The following is a 20,987-nucleotide window of genomic DNA, read 5'->3' on the forward strand; positions in this document are numbered from 1 at the left end:
TGCTTTGACAGTTCCTCAAAAAGTTAAAGATGGAGTTACCACATGACCCAGAAATTCTACGCTTAGGTATGTATGTATATACTCAAGAGAATCAAAAACATGTTCACAGAAAAACCTGAACACAAATGTTCATAACAGCATTATTTATAAAATCCAAAAAGGAGAAACAACTCAAGTATCCATCAACTGATGTTCGAATAAACAAAACGTGGCATATTCTCACAATGGAATATTATTCAGCCATAAAAAGGAATGAAATTCTGATACATGCTACAACATGGATGGACCTTAAAAACATTATGCTAAGTGAAAGAAACCAGATACAAAAGGCCACATGTTGTATGATTCCATTTATATAAAATGTCCAGAATAGACAAATCTGTAGAGACAGAAAGTAGATTAGCAGTTGTCAGTGGGTGGAGAGAAAAGAGAATTGGAAAGTATGGGGTTTCTTCTGGGGATGATGGAATGTTCTGAAATTACATGGTGGTGATGACTGACAACATTGTGAATATTCTAAAAGCCACTGGATTGCACAATTTAAAATGGTTAAAATGGTGAATATGTGTTATATGAATTTTATCTCAATAAAAAATGCAAAATTTTTTTTCCAGTTGACTTTAGCTCTCCCCCAGAAACAAGAAATCATAGAATCCACAAACTTAAAAAAAATTTTTTTTCCCTTGTCTTTGCAGATGTCAAATACATTCCCATAGGATGAGAATTCCTTGTCATTTTGAGATCAACAATATTTATTCTAACTCTGTTAAAAATTCAGGCATGTTAAAAACTTAGTAAATAACTAAAAAAATAGAGGAAATGTTAGGTGCATTTGCTTAGCGAGTACATTTCTAACATTTGGGATATACAGAATGGCCGTGTATTCAATGAAAAGTCTCTTACGAGTGACTTCTCAAATTTAACACTCTTTGGAAGGGATGGTGGAGAGTAAGGATGGATATGACTGAGCTGCTAGCTTCTTTCCTTGCCTCTTGTTTCTTTGGATGTGAAAGCTAAGCCTTGGTCATCTGGGCACTTTGGATTTTGAATTTCACTCTTTTTTGGGCTGAAAGTATTTGTTTCCATTTAGAATACTGAGTACCACAAACTTCCACTGTGCACAACGTTCCTGCTTGACCCACAAGGAAATCATTTTATTTCTGTTTGTCTTCATATCATATACCAAGGGAAGAGTCTGCAGGGTGGGGAGGAGGGGCTGAACTTTTTTAAGAGAGGCTGGTATTAGTGTTAAACAAACAAACAAACAAAATAGTCCTGACCACAGCAAGACTGTTTGATACCCACGATGTGGTGGAAAAAATTACAGGAAATTTTGTTTTTCAAGGTCGTGCTCACTGGCCTTGTGTGTGTCCATGTCCCCTAGTAACTCTTTAATGACTCTGTTGCTAAACCACAGAAGCTCTCTGAGTGACAGGCAGGAGCAGCTACATAACTTGGGGGGAGGGGTCCCGTGTAGAAAGAATATGGGCAGCCCCTCGTTCGGAAATTATTGGGGGAGAGTAGTAGCTCAGTTAAAGCGCATGCTTAGCATGCATGAGGTCCTGGGTTCAGTCCCCAGTACCTCCATTAAAAAAAAAAAAAAAAAGAAAGAATTAAGAATTCCAAAAAGGCAAGAGCAAAGCATAGACCCAGGAGCTGCAAACACGCCGCAAACCCAGGGTCCAGCGGGAAGAGTCTGATCAGACAGCTCCTCTCCGCTCCCGGCTCCACCACCTCCTTCCTGTGCTTAGAGGTGAGTTACTTAAACTTCCAGAACCTCACTTTCCCCACCTGAAACGTGAGGCTAGTAATGCCATCTCTCAGATGGCTGCCAGGGTTTTGTTTTGTTTTTTAAGTCTCAAGCTTGCATACTATTTTTTAACATCTTTTCAATTTTTCCATGCAGGGAGGAGCAGGATGTATTTCTATTGGGCGGGAAAAGTGAATGGCAGGAAAGCCATTTGGTGGATTAAACAGGGGTCCTTCAAAGATTAAGGAAGGGGGCCAGGAGGGGCTACAGTTCCTCACATCTCCAACCTGACACACTTTGCCTCGCTCTGTGTTTTTATTAGCTTGTATCCCCAGTACATCAGTGGCAAGGGTGATGAAACCGGTGGCAGATTTAACTGCCAGGCAGCTGGGTCACTGTCCCGCGGGTCTTGTTGTCATGCCGCGATCTTAAAGTGACCACGGCTGCCTGGGCTACTGCTCTCCCCGAGACTCTGGGACAGACCACCGAATAGTTAATCGGTGGCAAAGGAAAGCAAGAGGCTGTTGCTTGCAGAAAGCACCGAGAAGCTGCTTTGAAAAATCCCAAGGTGGCTGAATATCACGAACACAGTTCCTGCTGTGGGCAGCTGTGTGTGCGAAGGGCAGCCTGAGGGCTTAAAATCAAATCTCCAGCATGGGCTGGTGCCCCTCCCCTGGGGCTCTGGCAGTGGAGACAGAAGGCCTGAACACTACAAAATGAAGGGACCCTCAGTACCATCTAAGGAGGGTTATCATTGAAAGTTATCTTTTTTATTGTTTGCAGCATCAGTGAATAATGTTTTCTAAGGAAAAGAGGGAAAAAGAGTGCTAAGGAGAGAGAAAACAGGATGACTTATTTACCAGGAAAAAAACTGCAGGCCCCTTACCTGAAACCTTCTCATGTCCCTTGGGTTTCCTGCTGTTTTCAAACAATTCTGATTGCACTTGAGGAAAAATTTTAAAAAGAATCTGCGAAGAGAAAGCAATGTGTTACATTTGTAAGTAAACATTTTTTAAGAGAGAATATATCTGCCTTAGATTAGATTGGATTGGAAAGTGATTGTATTTCAGGTCTGGGGAATTTCAGCCAGCCCTGCCTGCGAAGGCATGTGGCTGACCCACTGCAATTTGCAAATTTGGATGTTTTCGGTCCCAAGTCGGCTCCATCACTGTTGAGGTTTGTTGAGGATTGTGGCTCACAGGCTGGGTTCCGGTTTGTACACCCGCCCCCCCCCCCCGAGTGACTAGGGCATGCTCTCCCCCCCCCCAAAAAAGAAAAAAAGCTTCACAGACAGCAGTAACTCGTTCTGTACAAAAATATCTTGCTCCAGAGGGTTAAAAATGGCAGGACTCGGCCCAGAATCCCAGGGTTCCTCACGTGTGTGACTTGCCGCTGGCCACACACACACACCTTCGTGTGCACACACCTCACACATACACCCTCACACAAAAAGAAGGCCAGGATTTCCAACCCATGTATATAAAATCAGAAAATAATATGTCACCATCTAAAGACAGTCAATCTGTGCAGATATATGCTGGGGTTTTCACGATTAATAACAAGTATGGATATCCTTTCAGACCTTCTATAAATTATCCAGAAAAATACAAAGGCACAGAATAATGGTCTGAGATTATCATTCATGAGACACATTTTTAAGTTAATATTCCCCTCCCCTTTTTGTCACTTTTAAAATTGGGCTTCTTTGATCAGATGAGTACACAAACCAAGAAAAATGGCAGAAGTGGTCTTTCCAGCCATTTTCCTATTTAATGTTTGGAATTTTGTTTCAAAATACAATAAGTTTTTCATTTATTTCACTTGCCGAGTCCTTCTCCTTAAAAAAAAAAAAAAAAAAAAATCCCGCTTTTGCAGTGTTAAAGTCCCAGGTGAGCTAGGCCTACTTCCCTTTCTGTTACTATGACAACGAAATTTTACCGCAGTCCCAAAGTCCCTTCAGAACTCTCACATCCATGCCTTGAATTAGAACTTTAAAGGAAAAGATATACATTTTTCCCCAGGATTTACCAACAAAAATAAGTAGCAATCCACAATGCTCCCCTAAAATTCTATTTTAAAGCAACGGTGGGTAAGATGCCCTTGGGGTGACCTTCTGTTCATTTTTATTTCTTTAACAAGCACACAAAAGAATTAGAGAGTGCTCCAATTAATGGTGTTGAGCACTTAAAAAAGAAGAAGAAAGAAAGAAAAAAGAAAACCTGATGGGAAGGTGAGCAGTAAATGATGAAAGAAGAGAGAGGAGTAAATGTCTCTTCAGAGCATTTTCTATAGATTTGCCAAAAATATTTGGCCAAGTGTGCCTGACCCCAGTCTATGAATAAGGTTGGGTGTGAATTTGGAAATAATAGCTAAAAGTTTTTTAATTTTTCATTATTTGATAACATCTGCTTTTCACTTCTGTCTGAATCTTTTCTGGGGTGGGAGCTTAGGCATTGCTTCCTGTGCCGTGAAGGTGTCCAGGGTCTTTATCCAAGACATCTCCAGATGAGAAGGCAGAGAAAATGCTCCTTGCTGCTTTATGCAGTGTTCAAATTCACAGCCTGCTTCTGCTTTCGAAAGTGCAGCGGGACGTCTGTCCAGAGCAGCCAGAGCGCGTTGGAAAGGAGACATGTTTGTATTTAAGAACAGATTGACCAGAATTCAAATATTTTCTTTTTGAAGGGGAGCCCGCATTCCTGGCAGAGTCACCTATAGCCACTTACAATGCCTGGAGATGCTCTCACAAAAGACTTCAAACTTGCCTTTTTCTCACGTGAGCTTCTTTGCAGACGACCGCCCCCCGCCCTCAGCTCACGTTTGCCCTCCCACACCCCGCCCCATAGTGATTTACACCTTTCTCCCTACTAACACCAAATCGAGTGCTTTTTCTTACAAACTCCTTGCTTTGGGGGAAGTTTTGCCACAACCGGGCCCCTTATAATGCATTCTGTGGGCTGTACCCCCCCTCCCCAGCCCCCCTTCTCCCCAAAGTGTCTGCTGAAAACATTAATGTCGAGAAGGCATTATTATTATATGAATGGTATGAAAGTGCAAAGGAGATAAGTGTTTACATAAAATCAAATTGATTTAGGGAAAGAAGGGGGCTGCTGAAAGGATTTATTCATGTTAAATTAGAACCCTTAACAGTTCCTTGGCTAGAAAACCACCAGTTTTGACTCCTTTGCTGGCCTGGGGTCCGAGTTTATCACCTGCACTGCCCCCTGCACGCTGAGGATGTAACATTCTGCTCACAAAGGGAAAGAGAGGGGTGGAGGAGGAAGGGAGGAGGGAGAGAAAGAGACAAAGTTCTCTTACACTGTACGTACTTTCTAAAAGAAAGCATAGCTGTTTCTAAACAGCTCGCACCAGAAATTCCGGCCTGGGTATTTTAGATGTAAACCTAGAAATCAGTGTAGAGGAATTATTTCTCTTTTACTGATGTTTCCACCTCCCTCCCCTTCACCCCCTCCACCCCCTATGCTCAGGGCTGAGTACAGAACCTTCTACTAACCATCCCATCCATTAACCACAGGGTAACTTGCAGGGAACAAATCAATCCCCCAGGGTCTAGAGCCCTCGGAAGCCTGGAAAACGTCAGCTCTCTGCCCTTGGAAGGGGGAAACCCACATGAATGACAAGATTCAGACCAAACATGCAGATACTCATCACAATGGAAGCTGTCATTTTCCCTTTCTCCAAACAGCATCGACTACATAAACGTTATAACCACCTAGCGTGGTCCACTCTGCAAGGCTTCTCATCTCATTCCTGAAGCGTGAACACCGACGGCTACGGGTTTAGCCTTGTTTTATAAGATAAAGCAGAGCAGACAGGGGGGTCCATGTCTGAACTCAACCTTCAGATTTCAATCGGGTTCCTGGGTCAGCGGAGTCAACAGAACATACCCAAAGGCATCCTGCCCCCCACAGATGTCCATTAAATGTTGACAGTGTCCTAATCTTGACCTGCTACCAACCAACCATGTAACCAAGTTACCTCACTTCTCTGACCTTTGGTCTCTTCAACTGTTAAAAGAATTTACCTGAATTATCTCTAGGGTTTCTTCCAACCTTAATATTCTACGATTGCCAAGAAAATTGTGTAGACTTGAGAACCCTCCAAAATGGCAATGCTGGGAGAAGAAACCACTGAAGACCAAAAAAAAACCACTGTGACTTATTGAAGTCCAATGAGGGTGTGTGCAGAGGTTTTTGGAGCGACAGGTCAGAATAAGCAGGGAACACTGATTGGTGCAAACTGGGGCATCGTGGCTGATGCCTTGGCCGGAGCTGGTGGGACCCAGAGGTTGGCAGGCAGGTTGTGGAACGAGAGGCACTGTTCCCTTAGGATCCTGTCTCTGTGCTTCTGAGGTGGGAGAAGGGAGTTCAGGAGTATCCCAGGTCAGAGCCATCTCTGTCCCTGCTAACCATCCTGTGTGGTCCAGCAACGGAAGGGCACAGGGGTCACAGAGAGGAGGGAAAGCAGGCTTGCCACATGTCTGCTCTGTGCCATGCTCCACGCCCCAGGCTTCAGATATCATGACTTATTTATTTCTCACAACACATGTAAGAGTGACAGATCATCTCATAGCTAGGAAAAACAAAAGCGCCAAGAATTTAAGAAATTTGCCCCAAGATCATCCAGTTTGTCAGTGGCCATAACAAGGATTTGAACCTGGGTCTTTCTGGCAGCAAGCTCCATCCAGCGTTCTGTGTTTCCTGCACCAGTTAGATTGGGGTGATGGTTGCACAACTCTGTAAGTACGCTAAAAACCATTGAATTATGCACTTTGAACGGGTGAACTTTTTCATATGTAAACTGTCTCTCCATATAACTGTTTAAAAAACACTTCGGAAAACACTGTCTGAAAAAAGCAAAAACAACAACAACAAAAACCCATGAAGAATTCTGGTTTCTTGGAGAGTGAGAGAGAGGATTATGGCACCCCAAAAGGGACACATTAGGTCAAAGATGGCTGCGTGGAAATAAATGCTTACCACTGAAAACCCCTGCTGACTTCACTTATTTATTCATTTGGTCATTTATTAAGTGTGAAGTCTGTACCTAGAAGGTTCTGCACCACAGGAAACAAGGTGGACAAAATCCTTGCCCTCTTGGAGCCAAACTACTCAAAATGTGCTTCTTCAGTGTCTGAGGTGAATCTGGAGACCCCTGAATATGGGTCTGAATAAGATCCCAGGGGATTACCTAATACCCAATAAATCTCTTCTCCCAATCTCTGGAATATTAGAACACTCGGCATTGTGGCTCTTGGGAGGCTCTAGACACGTCCTGAGCCCATCCCAAATGAAAACTGAGACTCAAACTAGTTGTGCAAATAGAGTGCAAGTAAGGTCTGGTGGTGGGAGCAGGAAGGGTAACTCCTTATATTCATGCCAGACTCCAAGCCAATGATCTGACCAGTACAAAAACCAGCCTACTGTTTCTCCAGATTTGTGGAAGAGGCCATTCAATTTAGCTCCAATTAGAAATCCAAGATCTAGTGCCTTCTAAAAAATTATAATACCAAAAAAATCTTTAGGAAAGCACTGTGGAAGGCACAAAGGCTTCTTTCAAGAAAAAGATTAGACCAGGGTGTGTATCAAAGAATGTGAACTTGGCACTAGTAACAGCTACTATTATGGAGAGCCTGACTCCATGCAAAATAATATGTAAAGTACCTTTCACTTGAAATTTCATTCCTTATTCCCTTAAAAAAAATCTAAATTCCAGCTACCCTGGAAATAGCTTCTGTGATGACATGGCCACATCTTATACACCATGGAGACGGGAACACCCCACAGTCTCCAAGGGCCAAGAGTGTGGAAGCTGTATCTGGTTCTCTCCCTGCCACGATGGCTACCCAAGCAGGTTGGATCACTAAAGTGTGAACCACGTGTAGAGTTGACAATAGCCCAATAGCCTCACAAACTCTGTAGGTGCTTAAAGGTCTACGTCTATTGATTTTTGAGGAAGACACATTTTATCTGGATTAACTGCTAAACCTCCTTTTCCAGAGCTCAATACATTAAAATATAATTGGCTTCCACTGTTTATGAATGCTTCTGAAACAAAGACAACGCTCTTCTCTTAAAACACTCTCAGATAATTTCCGAGAACTACCGAAGGTTGGGATGGGCTGGATCATCAAATTATATTTGAAAGAAATGGGCAGTTGCCTCTCTTCTCCCAAGATTCTTTCATGCTCACACTCTTAGGAGGACTAGGCAGATGGAGAAGCCGTGTTGGTGGACACACCCCCTGGGGTCATGTTTTCCCTCTGAGAACAGTCCACACGACAGCTCACTCTGCTTTATATAGTAGGAGAACCCCTAAGTGATTGGTTTCCACTGGAGACCAGTGTAAAACACGATGATAATGTTCTAGCTTTCATCTAGGTCTTAACTGTAATATCGTCTTTGAACCTGCTGACAATAGAGAGAACACATTTTCCTCCTTCAAAAGTCTCCAACAGAATCCAAACTCAGGCAGCCCAAATAGCAGAGGGGCAGCAGAGGCCCCTGCCTTGGCGTGAAGATGACGTGCTCTTGATAAATCCATTGATAGTTGAGGTGTCAGCCTAGATTAGAAAGCCCCTGTAGCTCCAAGAGCCTTGAGAAGACTCTCACTCAAGTTCACAAAAACAAAGAGACTCTGGAAAGTCAAACTTCCAGTTGGTTCTCCTTGCTACACCCTAAAAAATGTGACAATGGGACATCTGAGAATGCTTGGTACTTAAGATCTGCTTGGTAGATGGCAGCTGGTACAAAGACCCAAGAAGATCCATGGAAAGAGAAGATAACTTAAAATTTTTGACTGACTGGGTTATTTAAGCTTAAATCCAATACTCATTTCCTATGCAATCCACTTATGTGCAATTCATTTATTTAAACAATTCCTTAAAATGTAATTATAAATACATGAACTGAGTAGGTTCAATCTTTCATCTCCACAGACATTCCTAAAGGGTTGTATTACCGCCAAAGCTTATTCACCTGGACGACTTCAATGAAAGCTCATTGCAGATCTGAAAAATTTAAGTTCACAGAAATGTTTTAAGGAATGAATTTTCCTACTTCTAATTGCATTCAGTCTCCTTAGCTCCCTTTGGCTAAAAGTCTAATTATGATAATGATTATAACAATAATAATAATAGTAGTAATAATAATAACAAATAACCCATATTCATTGATTTCATATTATTTGCCATGTATGACTTCACTGAATCCACCCAACTCTGAGAGTAGGAGAATTAATGCCCCCGTTTTACAGAGGAGATAAACAAGGCTCAGAAAGGTTGGATTCTTGCCCAGAGTCAAGCAGCTAGTAAGTGGAAAAGCTAAGAGCAGACTTCAGGTTTTTCTGACTCTTAGAAAGACATGAAGTGGGAGCTTTGCTATTTTCTTCTGAAGGAAAAGATGGAACACGTAGCCAAAACAGCTCTTTTTTTTTGAGGAAACGAGTGCCTTACGGATCTACACAGGGGATCACGTCTCTTCCTTCATCTTAGTCTCTGTAAGAACCGAGTCATTCTTCATGTTACAAAACAAAAGAAGCAAACAAACAAACACATCTATCCTTCTTATCAAGGACTCCATTCTCTAGAAATTCTGTGGCTCTATTGGAATCTGCAGAGGAAGATAAGCAAGTCTATAAGATATTTGAAAAACAAGACATCTCAAGACTGCACATGGTCCAAAGATGGCCCAGACAGCTGGTGCCCTCTGCAAAAAGAATGTAAAGGTTACATCATCGAGTGGATGAGGAAGAGTCAAGGTCATTCATCCATCAAGACCATGGAGAAAAAAGCCGGAAGTCAAATGTGTAACATAAGAAGTTGAATTAAGTCTTGGAAAAAATTTTTTGAGAATAAGTCACCAAAGCTAAATTTTGAAAGCATGTCCCACAGGATGCGAGTCTCCTACACAGAAGATTTTTAAATAGACCAGCAAGCTAATTGCTTTGGCAGCAGATTATTTCGGTCCTGTATGTGGCAGCTCACTGGGGTGTCCCTATCAAGCCATTTCCACGTGATGTCAAGGCTTCTGCAATTATTAGTATTGCTTAATATTTATCATAAAAGTTAGGGACCTTCAGTTTTATCCTCAATAAACTGACTTCCTAGGCCAGTAGTGAAGATTAGTTATCCATGCAAAGTGTTTGGATAAACGCCTGGTACCTAGTAAGTTAACTCCTTCACTGCTTGCTAGCCCCCCTCCCCTGAATTGCCCCTTCTCCCCCACCACACTTTAAAAAGGCCCATTTTCCAAGCAAAATGATACCAGAGGGGAGTTACCCCAAATTCAAACCTGGTTCTCTCTGCATCGCTTATCTCTCCAATATTCGCATATAGTCCACTTGAAGAACTGCCCGTTTTTTAAGGGAGAGAGATTTTAAACAGAAAAGAAGAACAGGTAATTAATCCATTACAACAGATTGCACAACCACAACAAGAAGATGGTAGGTCAAAATTCTCAGCACTGTTTCCAGTAAACCATGATGGGGCAGAACAGTACAGAGCTGTGTACACTCACTCTGGCTTCTAACTGGCAGCCGGCCCCATTGAACCGTTTTCTATTCGGCAAATCCTCCAATTACAGGCTCCTGGAAGTGGCATTTCAGTTTGGCAACAGATCCTTCGTTACCAAACACTGACTGCCTCGTGGGTAGGATCTGCTCTGTATTCATTTAGGCACCAGGAGGGAGCGACTTCCCCTACTGTGTAATCCTGACTCCATACCCATAGACTTTAAAGCCATTTCGTGATTTCTTCTGAAGCGGATGTCTCCCATAGCTCAAGTGGCAAGCAACTGACTGCAGACAGCGTGCTGAGGTGCATAAACAGGGGGCCGCTCGGAGTCTCCACTTATTTCTGACCAGCAACACACCACGGTTTCTGAGGACCTAAGGTTATGCATTGGGATATTTTTTTTTTCCCTATATTCAGACACGTTTTCACTCTCTTAAATTCCATTACTTGGCACCAGGAGGCTTGTAGGGGGGAAAAAAATCTCCAAGGAAAAGTCCTTGTTTTTGCACTCGGATGAAAATCTGACACTATTAATGAAAATAATAATTGAACTCTTTGGGCTTGAATTGGAACGAATCACAACACTGACAGCATGTTTGCCATTCCAATTGTTCTCATAAAATGTCTTTGGAGGGCTCTTTGCAGCATGCACAGTTCCATCTTTTCCCTTTTTTTGTTATTTTTAACCCATATCCTCTTCTTTGCCCTGTCCCTTCCTTTCCCTTCTCATCAAGGAAAAAAAAAGAGAGAGAGAGAGACTGAGCAAAACTGAACGTGCTACAGACTGACTTCAGAAACCATCTCTCAGGGAGACTTCAGAATTAAAATACGGATCTACTTCCCTCTCTGATGCCACAACTACTCGGGTGAAGGAGGGAGATGAAGTTATTCGCCAGCCTCCAGCTTAATGGGTCCTCACCGTCCTATGTCCTCAGCGCCCCTTCCCCCCTCTTGCAGCCCCCTCCCCCGCCCCATCTTTCTGCCCTCCCTGCGGAGCTCGTCTATGCTGGGCTGAGCAGTGAACACCAATTACACCAAGAGCCCTTTGCTGCTGCCTGGTCCGCTGGTTTTACTGTTTTGCCAGATGGTTGAGGCCAATGTGTAAAACTCTCTACCCTGCCATTAATTCATAACTCGGTAATAACTTTCCCACGGCTCCAGGAAATTGAAATGAAGTGCAAATGGGAATATTTGGAAAGGGAATCAAGGTGGGACCACTATTTTACACCTGACAGAACAGATACCCGTCGGACAAATTGATGCCCCTCTGTACGCAGGCTGGAATGTTACTTTTCCTGAAACGAAGGCCGACTGACTCCATATGCGATGTTGGAAAAAGTGGGGAGCCAAGCTCAGAGTTTGGGCCCCTCCTACCATCCACCGCTTTCTCTCTGCAGTTTTCAGCTTTATACCTATCGCACCTCTAGGTCCATCACTAATGACCCTGAGTTTGAGCATCTATGTAACGTGATAGTCTGATGACAGAATGGTAGATTAGCAGATATGAGTGCATTCTCTTGCTAAGACAGGACACCATCCAATGTTTGTTAGCATCATTAAACTAAAACTGACTTTTCACCTGCTCCCATACCATATGCAGCTGCAAATTTTTAAATTAAACTATGAAGCCATGCATAAATTTACATATATTACAGACTAGCCTCTCCATTTAACATGCAAATGTACTCCAATGTTTCAGAACACCTTCTGTCGCTAATTAATTTGCTGAATTATAATTAGACTAATCCTGCATAATTAATAAGCACAGATTTTTTTTTAATTTGTAAGCAGCTTGAGGAGATCATTCACTTCCTTCTATAAACTGCTAAGTAAGTGTTAAAAAAAATCTGGAAAGAACATGTGTGAAAAGGTATGTTTGATGTCACATACAAACTCAGACTAGCGTGGAAGATGCCGAAGTCAGTATTGATAAAGGTACATATTTGAAGCCAACATTCAAACAATCAAAAAAAAACTGCATTCAGAGGATGGGGACTAATTCTCCCTTTGTCTCCTTGTATATAGTGTTTTATTCTTTGCCTTCTATCCGTGGGATCTTCCAAGATCACAGAGGCGGGAGAGGATTAAAGTAACCGTATGTTGTATTAGGAGAGATAATGATATTAACACTCCACTGTATATCAAAACACTCTGTGCATGCTGGGTGCTTATAAGCCCCTTTGATGGTATTTGGAACCATTTTCATTTTGGCTGCCAAAAACACCCGAGATCCATCTAGTGGAAACAATTAAGTTCCATTAGTACTGTATCCATTCGGTAATGATTACAATGAAGGGTCCCTCTTTAATGCTGAAGAGTGGAGTCTCAAGGAAACATGCATCTGTGCGCTTGAAAGTGTGAAGCTATATAGTTTTTACAACCAAGGAGGAAGCTTAATTTTGACCTCCAAAATAAACGAGAATCAGGAAAGCTCAAGCAATGGGTGGGTGACCGGTTAGAAAATTCAAAGCCGGGTGGGAATCTGAAAGGCCAAGGTAAGCTGAATAGAGAGCCATGCAAATTGAGAATCTAGAAGGACAATGTGGGAAGTGTGTGCTCTGGCAGGGAAGTTATTAAACCTTTAAAGAGATGAGAAATAGAATTTTAGAGAAAATAGAGGGCTCCCTGGCTCTTCCAGATGCAGCAAAATCACTAATATTAGTGGCCAAAAGATCTTTAGGCCAAAAGGATGCAGCCATGTGAAATGAGCCTGACTGTCTATCATTACACCGAGTTCCTTGCAGTGACTGTGCACAACACAAACTTCTTCTAAAGAATGGGGAATGATTTTCCCTGGTGCAATACCATACCAAATGTACCCACTCACCACCAGGCAGCCAACTTTTTTTTTTTTTTTTTTTTTTTTTGACAAAGCTAGGACACATGCTAGCTTGGAACTTGAGAAGAGAGTTAAAAAGTGCACAAGGCCCTCAGAGGCCCCGGCCACAGCCAGGAGCAGATGCCAGGGGCCCACGCGGAGGGGCAGCTTCTGCTTCTGCCCTGAGGGGCATTCATTCTCATCTGGAAGGAGAATCCAGACCAGCGACCTCCTGGGGCAAGTGCAGTGACTAACCCGAGTGAGAAAAATATTTAGAAGGCACCTGGAAAAGGCTACTGCAATTTTTCTGAGCTAAGCAATGTTATTACTTGGATCGTTTGAAAACATAAGACATTTGGACAGTTTTTCGGAGCCAAACCATAGCCTTTGCTGTTGGGCTCCATCTGAAGAGATTCAATAGTTCAGGGAGATTTTTAAAAGCCTAAAAGAAAGGGAGCTTTCTGTGCCTTTCTGAGTTACTCAGAAGGAACATTACAACAGCTGGAATAATATTACTAATAAGAGGCTAAAATTATTTCCTTTCAAAAAAACTATACAAATAGCCGTGGAAATCTTTAATAATGTCTTCACCTTTCAAGAAAAAAACCATTTTAATGTACTGTGCTTGTCTTTCAGACTCCACATGTCCCATTTTGAGTGATTATAGCAGGAAACCTGGTGGCTTGGCAGTCAGGAAAATGCACAGGCCTCTTTTTCTAAAGCAAAAAAAGTGTTTAATGGTTAAACTCAGAGTGAAAGGGAGAGTCTCCCCATCTCCTTCCATAATGCGTTGGACCGAGCATCGTACCTACTCTCTGGCGCGGAGCTCAGAGATGGAAAGAGCCAGACAGGTCGCCCAGTTGAGACCCCTGTATTGATAAGCAGGTGGCTTGGCGGGTATTGCCTTCGGCTTTGCCCAGTCACTTTCCAAATAGTACTAGTGTGAGAGAGCAAAGAGGAAGCAACTGTGATCCACGTACAGTTTGCTTTTGAGAAATTCTTGACAAGTTCTTAAGAGGAAAGAAAAACAACTTCAGGGCATTTAAACACTAAGGTATAAAGCAATTAGTTAACAAATCCCCATCTTTGGCTGATGGGTTTTCCCCTCTGATACACATTCCAGGAAATGTCTCTAATTTTATTTTTTGGCAGGAGGGTTTTCCTCCATGAATATCATTTCTACTTTATGCCTGTGATTCATCCTCTCTCCTTCCCTCTTTCTCTTCTCTCTCTTCCCAGTTTCCAAATCCGGGATGGTATGTTGTGGGCTATAAGGGCTTCATCCAATTTGATGGGGGGCGGAGGGAGCTGAGTTGGGAAAAGGGGTGGCTGCAGAAAGAAACCAGGATAATTACATCAAAGTTCGATTTTCGTCTGAAAAGTTTGATGGCTTGCCTCTGCTCCAGCCATGAAGACCCACGTTCACAGCTAATGCAACCTTCATGCCAAAAAAGGGAAAAAGAAAGAACGTGTAACCTGACAGGTAGCAGGTGGTGCATATGGAATTATCATTGGCTATTAACACCAGGTCGGGTATCATATTAGCCACTTTCAGACTGCATTTGCCAAACCCACATAAAAATATAAAACCAGGTATTGCAATATTCTGTCGCTCCCTTAGCAAAACAGATTTTCTTATATTACTCATAGTGGAGTCAGCCGGCTTACATTAGAATTTTTTTAAACTTTTTTTTTTTCTTAAAGGAAGAACAAAATCTAGTTGATATAAAAGAGAAACTGGGACAAAAATCAGGTCAAGAATTTGATACAAAAGGCATTCAGATAAAGCTAATAATATTCCAGAGAGTTGTCAGTTGAGTAGACTATGATTACATTTGTCCAATCTCAAGCCAACCCCTGTATCTACATGAGGTTCCAGGAATTGGTCATTAATTCCACTTTTTTAATTCAAATTTTAATGATTCTAGATCCTCTATTAACTCCATGGGAATCGCTAGCTTTTTGGAGATTTCCAAATCTTGGTACCAAAACTGAAACTTTTAAATGCCATCAAGAGTTTTTTATGTGTTCCCCTTTTCTTCATTGACTGGGATACTATCACATTTTGGATTAATGCTGGTCATCTCAGAAAGGTCAGTAGCTAGTCAGGTTTCACTTCGCCCATGAGTAGATAACCAGAATCTCTTCTTCCATTTTCTCTTTAAAAAAAATAAAAACAAAAACAAAAACCTAGGGCTCAGACGAAGAGGCTCATGATGGAACCAGAACCCATCTAGACCCCAGCCTCTCCACAGGGAACGGAATGGGTCCCCAGGCACTTCACCTGGGCCAGCCTACATTTGTAATCTTTCTCTTCCATACCATAGCATCAGTATGCTGGATTACTAGAACAAGACGAACCCAAGCCACTTTATCTCAAAAATAGAGGGCAGGCTTAAAAACTTCTACCCTGAAAAAAAAGAAAAAAGAAAAAAAAAAAGAAGAAGAAAAGAAAAAAGAGAAAAAAAGAAAAAAAAAACAAAAAAACAAAAAACTTCTACCCTATTTGAGTTACTGGGATCTTTTACCCCAGGTTCAAAGGAAGGCGATGTGAATGGGGCAGATTCATGTGACGCCCATAAGTCAGCCCCAGTTTGCCTAAAACAAGACCCTGAGAACATTTTAAGGGTTCAAAAGTCCTTAACTGAGCCTAGGCAACCTCGAACTTCCCAAATAATGTCCACACTGATGAGACTGTATCTTTTCTAAAATCTGGTTTTATATCACGCCGTGTTGTACAAGTCCAGACCGTTTCTAAAGATGATTTTAGGTACTTGTTCCTACGCGTCAAGAATGAGATCTTTGCTTAAAGGCTGATGCAGTACGCAGTCTATTCACTTGAGACCAGACAATCAGCATGACTCAAATAAAGCTTTTCTTGAGAAACAGATTGTGAGGGAATTCTACATCCACAAAGAGCCTAAATTTTAAAATAGTTCAACTACTCACTTCCTCTGCCAGAGTAGATATCATTACTGTCTCGACACACATGCACGCACGCACGCACGCACGAGACAGGGTAGTATGGAAAAATATGAGTTGCATCTAGTCCCCAAAACTCAGTTACAACTTTCAGTGCCATTGGACTTCTCACCTTGCAAAATGCCTTTGAAAGAAGTGCCAATAAGCCAACAAGAGCCACTGCAAGTTCTTTTCAGAATGTGGCAGAGAATTAAATAAATGACTAACATTTTGACATCATTGGGGGGTGGGGGAGGAAGGCCTGGATAATCAACATGCTCGATATCCAATAATCTGCAAAAATCAGAGACTGGGTTTTACCCAAATGAGCCTTCCCTGCCCTGGAGTTTAGAGTTGGGTTCATGGTCTCTCCCCACTCAGTGGATAATGGAACATAGCCATTAATGAACAACAACAAAAAATTACTACCCTTGGGGAGCCAAACAGCTGACCTGGAAGTAAAACATCTCGGCCCTTCACTCAGAGGCCACAGAGCTTGCTCAGCTTTCTCAGGGAGTTGCCAGGGCTCGAGCGAGCAGCCGGCCTGGGTCCAGGAGCATGGGAAAGCCTCGGCCACAGCTCCCTGGGGAAGGTGCTCAGAAGGTCGCGCAGCCGCGCTGGGAGAAAGCAGCTCTTCTAGCCCGGTCTTCTCTGCCGACTCAGACACCAGTGATCTGATGCCAGCCTCTCCCTGGCGAACTGTGGGCAGGGAGGCCACCCCTGGAAATGGCCCAGAACAGCCTCTGGTCCAGCAGCATCAGAGGGCACTCACCTTGTCTCCTGCATGAGCCAGTGTGTATTGGCAGCTCATCTGATCTGAACTGAAGCTACAGTTCCACCACCACCCCTCCTAGCAGAATCCTGCCTTGAAATGTGACAGAACCGGGGGAATCAGGGCCATTTCTTGCACCAGCCCTCAGCTTGCCAAGGCGATTACAACAAAACCATCCTGAACAAACAGCTAGGTGTCTATTCCACCTCTAAAGCTCTTTATGTTTTTAAAGGAAGAAAAAAAAAAAAAGATTTCATCACTCCTGGTAACATGCCTGCTTTAATTTTTTTTTATTTTTCAGATAATACAGATTCTAAGCTGATCAGAATCTGTTCCCATCTCTCTGCTTTGCTACCCATCTTGAGTTGGAGTTGAGGAGGGTATTTTGTAATATATTTTTTCTACTGTTAGATTTTTTAAAAATATTGAAGTATAGATGATTTACAATATAAACAACAAGGTCCAACTGCATAGCACAGGGAACTATATTCAATATCTTGTAACCACCTAAAGGGAAAAAGAATATGAAAAAGAGGAGGGCATTTTTAGTTCAAGTTTGATGTAAATTTAAATGAGAAGCCCACTGAAGTCTAACTCATGGTCTTTCACTGTTTATCCTAAAGTGTATTATTTTGTTAGGAGTATATTGTGTCTTGGGGCTGGCCAAAATTATAATAATGCCTTTTTTGATGAACAAAACTAGGCAGGTTGACTTTTATATTACAATTTAAAAAGCAAAAACAGACAAACAAAAAGCAAGAGTTCAAGTAGTTAGTGGACTAATTTTGTTCTTATCTATTTTAACCTGGGCTGAATGTCGACCCTTATGTTAATGAGATGACTCTGAAAAGGGGAGATAAATGTCATCTACTTTTCATGTGATCCAGAAAATTAATCTCCCATGCTTATGTTAATACCGATTATGTAACGTAGGAGGCAGTGCGACCTACGGGATAAAACCTTCGAGGAAGGAGATCATGTTCAATTACTGCCTATCTTACTGCCGACAATATTTTCACCTCTCTGGGTCTCCCCTGCCTCCTCTCGCCCCTCACATGCGTTCCCTCACATATCTTCCCTGTAATATTGGATAATACCTCTGAGAGATGCTGGGAGAATTACTTAGGTGCTTTGGGAAACAACTTAAAACACCTTTTAGAACTTCCCTGTGAAACAGCAGGTATCTCTGATGTCCCTACCGGAGCGCCAGCCTTCTGGTGAATAACCACGACACACTTAGCAAATTGTCTTTCCACTCGGTAGAAACGATCCCATGCAGGTGACCCTCCACCCAAAGGGTGCCGATTATTTCCAGGGAATAAATTACACAGAAAGGAGGGCACAACAGAGAGTAATTAAGTTGCCAAGTTAAGAAGGAACCAATGCTTGTACTTTAGAGGTTAAACCAAGAGCCGACTGCATCAGGGAAGGACTCATGTTCTGTACTCGGCTGTAAAATAGACTGGGAGTTGCGTGTTGGGCGTCTGAAACATCTTCTGAAACGCTAAATCAATTTAATATCAATAATTGCCAGATATATGCTAGATTAAATGAACCAACACAGACAGCTTTGTTCACAGAGAAAACAGGGCCAAATGGCTTTCATTAGCATGACTAATCCCAAAGTTCCATGCTTCCATAATCAGACGTCTAAATCTGAATCCTGGCTCTTGAAATATATAGTTTGACACGAGACTGTCCAAATCCAGCTCTCCTATGCCTTTAATACACATGCTGAATATCAGAAAAGCAAGGTGACATTTAAAGCACCCATACCAGCTACAATGGTGCCCAGCGGTGCTCAGCAAAACACCAGATGCACAGAAAATAAGGAATTTGCTCTTCATTGCAGGGCTGAGGTTTTCCCCAGACCTGTTTCTGAGGCGCTTTGGTTCTTTTAAAAACGTGTTCTTACATGTTACTAAATTCACATTTATTTGTGGGGGTAATTAGGTCTATTTACGTGTTTTCAGACAAAGCCCTGAGGGTTGAACCCAGGACCTGGTGTGCACTAGGCAGGCACCCTACCGCTTAAGCTACACCCTGCCCGCTCCAGGGTGCTTTGGAAGCACCTGCTGTGGCCTGGCAGGGACAATCTTAACAGTGGTTTCAAACACCAGGCCTGTGTCCACAGCTCGCCAGCGGCCCTGGAGCGCCGGGCAGTTCCCTGTTGTGGTGGCTGCAGGACCGAACGGGGCCGTCACGTGGAGAGCTGGCCGTGCTTTCACTTCGGCGCCTGAGAAGATTTCCCTTCTTTGGAAACTGTGACACATCTCTTCTCCTTTGTAACTCTCTGGTTTTGAAAAGTCCTGACAAATGTTAGCCCTTAACCACCTTGCAAATTTCAGAATTTCTCTCAGGCTTTTTATCGCTAGAAAAGAATGGTCTTTGCAGAAAAGTAAGGGGGGGTAGCCAGCAAGCGGAGGGAGGTCATCAGAGTGACTGGGGAGGGCGGGAACTGGGGAACGGTCGGGGCCTGGCTCCACCACGGACTCTGGGTGCTGGTGCAGGGCGTCCTGTGGACGTGCAGGGAAGTGCGGGCAGACCACTGCCTTGGGACCTTGCAGAAGATGTTCTGAACACATTGTCATTTGTCTCAAATTCCCAAGTCCGGCCCCGGCCCCTGCCCCACTATGACATCAGTCCAGCTAGTCCTTGTGAAAACACTTCATCAGCTGCCTTCTGAAGTGTGTGTACGTGTGTATGTGTGTGTGTGTGAACTGCAAGGAACACAGAATAGCTCTTCGGGGCCTAATCACGGGGCGGCCGGTCTCCTTTGGAGGTCTGTGCGAGCCCTGGGTCAGAGCAGCTGCCTCTGAGTCACGATGAGCCGGGGGGGGCCCCAAATCCCTTCATAGCTGATCTGGGGAATGGAAAAAGTTCTCAGCTTTTCATTTCCATGATAGAAAAGAAGACTTCCACCCCCATCCGCTCACCCCGAGAAGCCCTTATGTCCTATGCGGGGAATGCATTTGGAAGTCAAGCGTGATTAGCTCTACACTTTGGTTTGAGATAATTCACAGACACGGATCAGAAATGTTCCTGAAGTACAACTGACTTCTGCAGGTATCAACCAGCTCCTTCCAGGCTCTCCTCTCCTTTGTGATGTGTGTGAGTGCATGTGTATGTGTGTGAGTGTGTGTGTGTGTGTGTGTTGTTGATTAAAATGGTTCTCTTGCTTTCCCAGTTTACATGGCGGCAAACTGTCCCTCAAGCCCCCACCCCCACCCCAACCCTACATGTGTTCTAAGGAGTCTTGACTCAAGCGTGCAGTCAGCTCAGAGGAGTTGTCAGTCCCCCTGCTGTGAGGCAGGGCCACCAGGGGAGGGCTCGCCGTCCCCAGCTACAGAGAGGCCACAACACAGTGCGTGAGGAGGACCTCTGTCCTCTCCCGATGGTGGCCTGGTTGAGAAGTCAAGGGTTTCTGTGGATTCTCCGGGACTGACTCCATGGCAGGCCGGCTCACCTGCTGCTAATGCCACGGCAAAAGGAAGGCACTTAGGAGACATCGTGTCTGGCTATGAACTCTCTCCTCCCACCCCCACCTTCCCTGTCTTTCTAATGCTCTTCCCAAGTCTGGCTAAGAAACAGTACACGATTGCTGGGATTGGATGGTGGGCAGGGCTCTGAGGAAGCAGCCTGGAGAGGGGGAGGGCGGACTCCTGCCTCTGGGAGTCTTTGCACCTTGACTCTCACCAAGTGGACACACCTTTTTCTCCAGACATCACCTTCTCTGATTCAGAGTGCAGCCTAGGGGGTTTCATTGTCAGAAAATCTGCGTGGGGCCCCCTTTCCGTAAGGCCCCTGGGTTCCTCCCACAGGTTTCACTCTGTGAAAGTCGAGGCATAAAGACGGAAGGCCAACTCACAGAGGCCCAAGTCCTTTCCACACTTCCAGGCTATTTCCTAAGAGATGTTATCACCATGCGACCCAGGCGATAGTTTATTTCACAGCAAGACTTGAGAACTGCACTAGAAAGTTCTGTGCGTCCCCTTTGAAGCGGTCAAAATTCACTAAACTACCTGGAAGGTATGAGAAGAGGATCTCCAACAGATCAGATCACCTCTTGGGACCAAGAAGGAATTCCCCATGATCTCTTGGGGCCAGCAAGAGGATTTAGAGCGCCCTGGATTCAGGAAATGGAAGAGAGTTTCAG

At 43.5% G+C, this 20,987-nt stretch overlaps 1 protein-coding gene across 1 annotated transcript in view; it reads right to left on the bottom strand.

Annotated features, from left to right (window-relative positions):
- Positions 1-20,987, bottom strand: part of EBF2 (EBF transcription factor 2) — a 182,225-nt gene that overhangs the window by 51,292 nt on the left and 109,946 nt on the right. Inside the window, exon 7 of the mRNA XM_010995718.3 lies at positions 2,637-2,718. Coding sequence (XP_010994020.1) covers positions 2,637-2,718 — 82 coding nt within the window. The remainder of the gene's footprint in view (positions 1-2,636; positions 2,719-20,987) is intronic.

This window comes from Camelus dromedarius, chromosome 36 (assembly GCF_036321535.1).
Source record: "Camelus dromedarius isolate mCamDro1 chromosome 36, mCamDro1.pat, whole genome shotgun sequence".
NCBI classification, from domain to species: Eukaryota; Metazoa; Chordata; class Mammalia; order Artiodactyla; family Camelidae; genus Camelus; species Camelus dromedarius.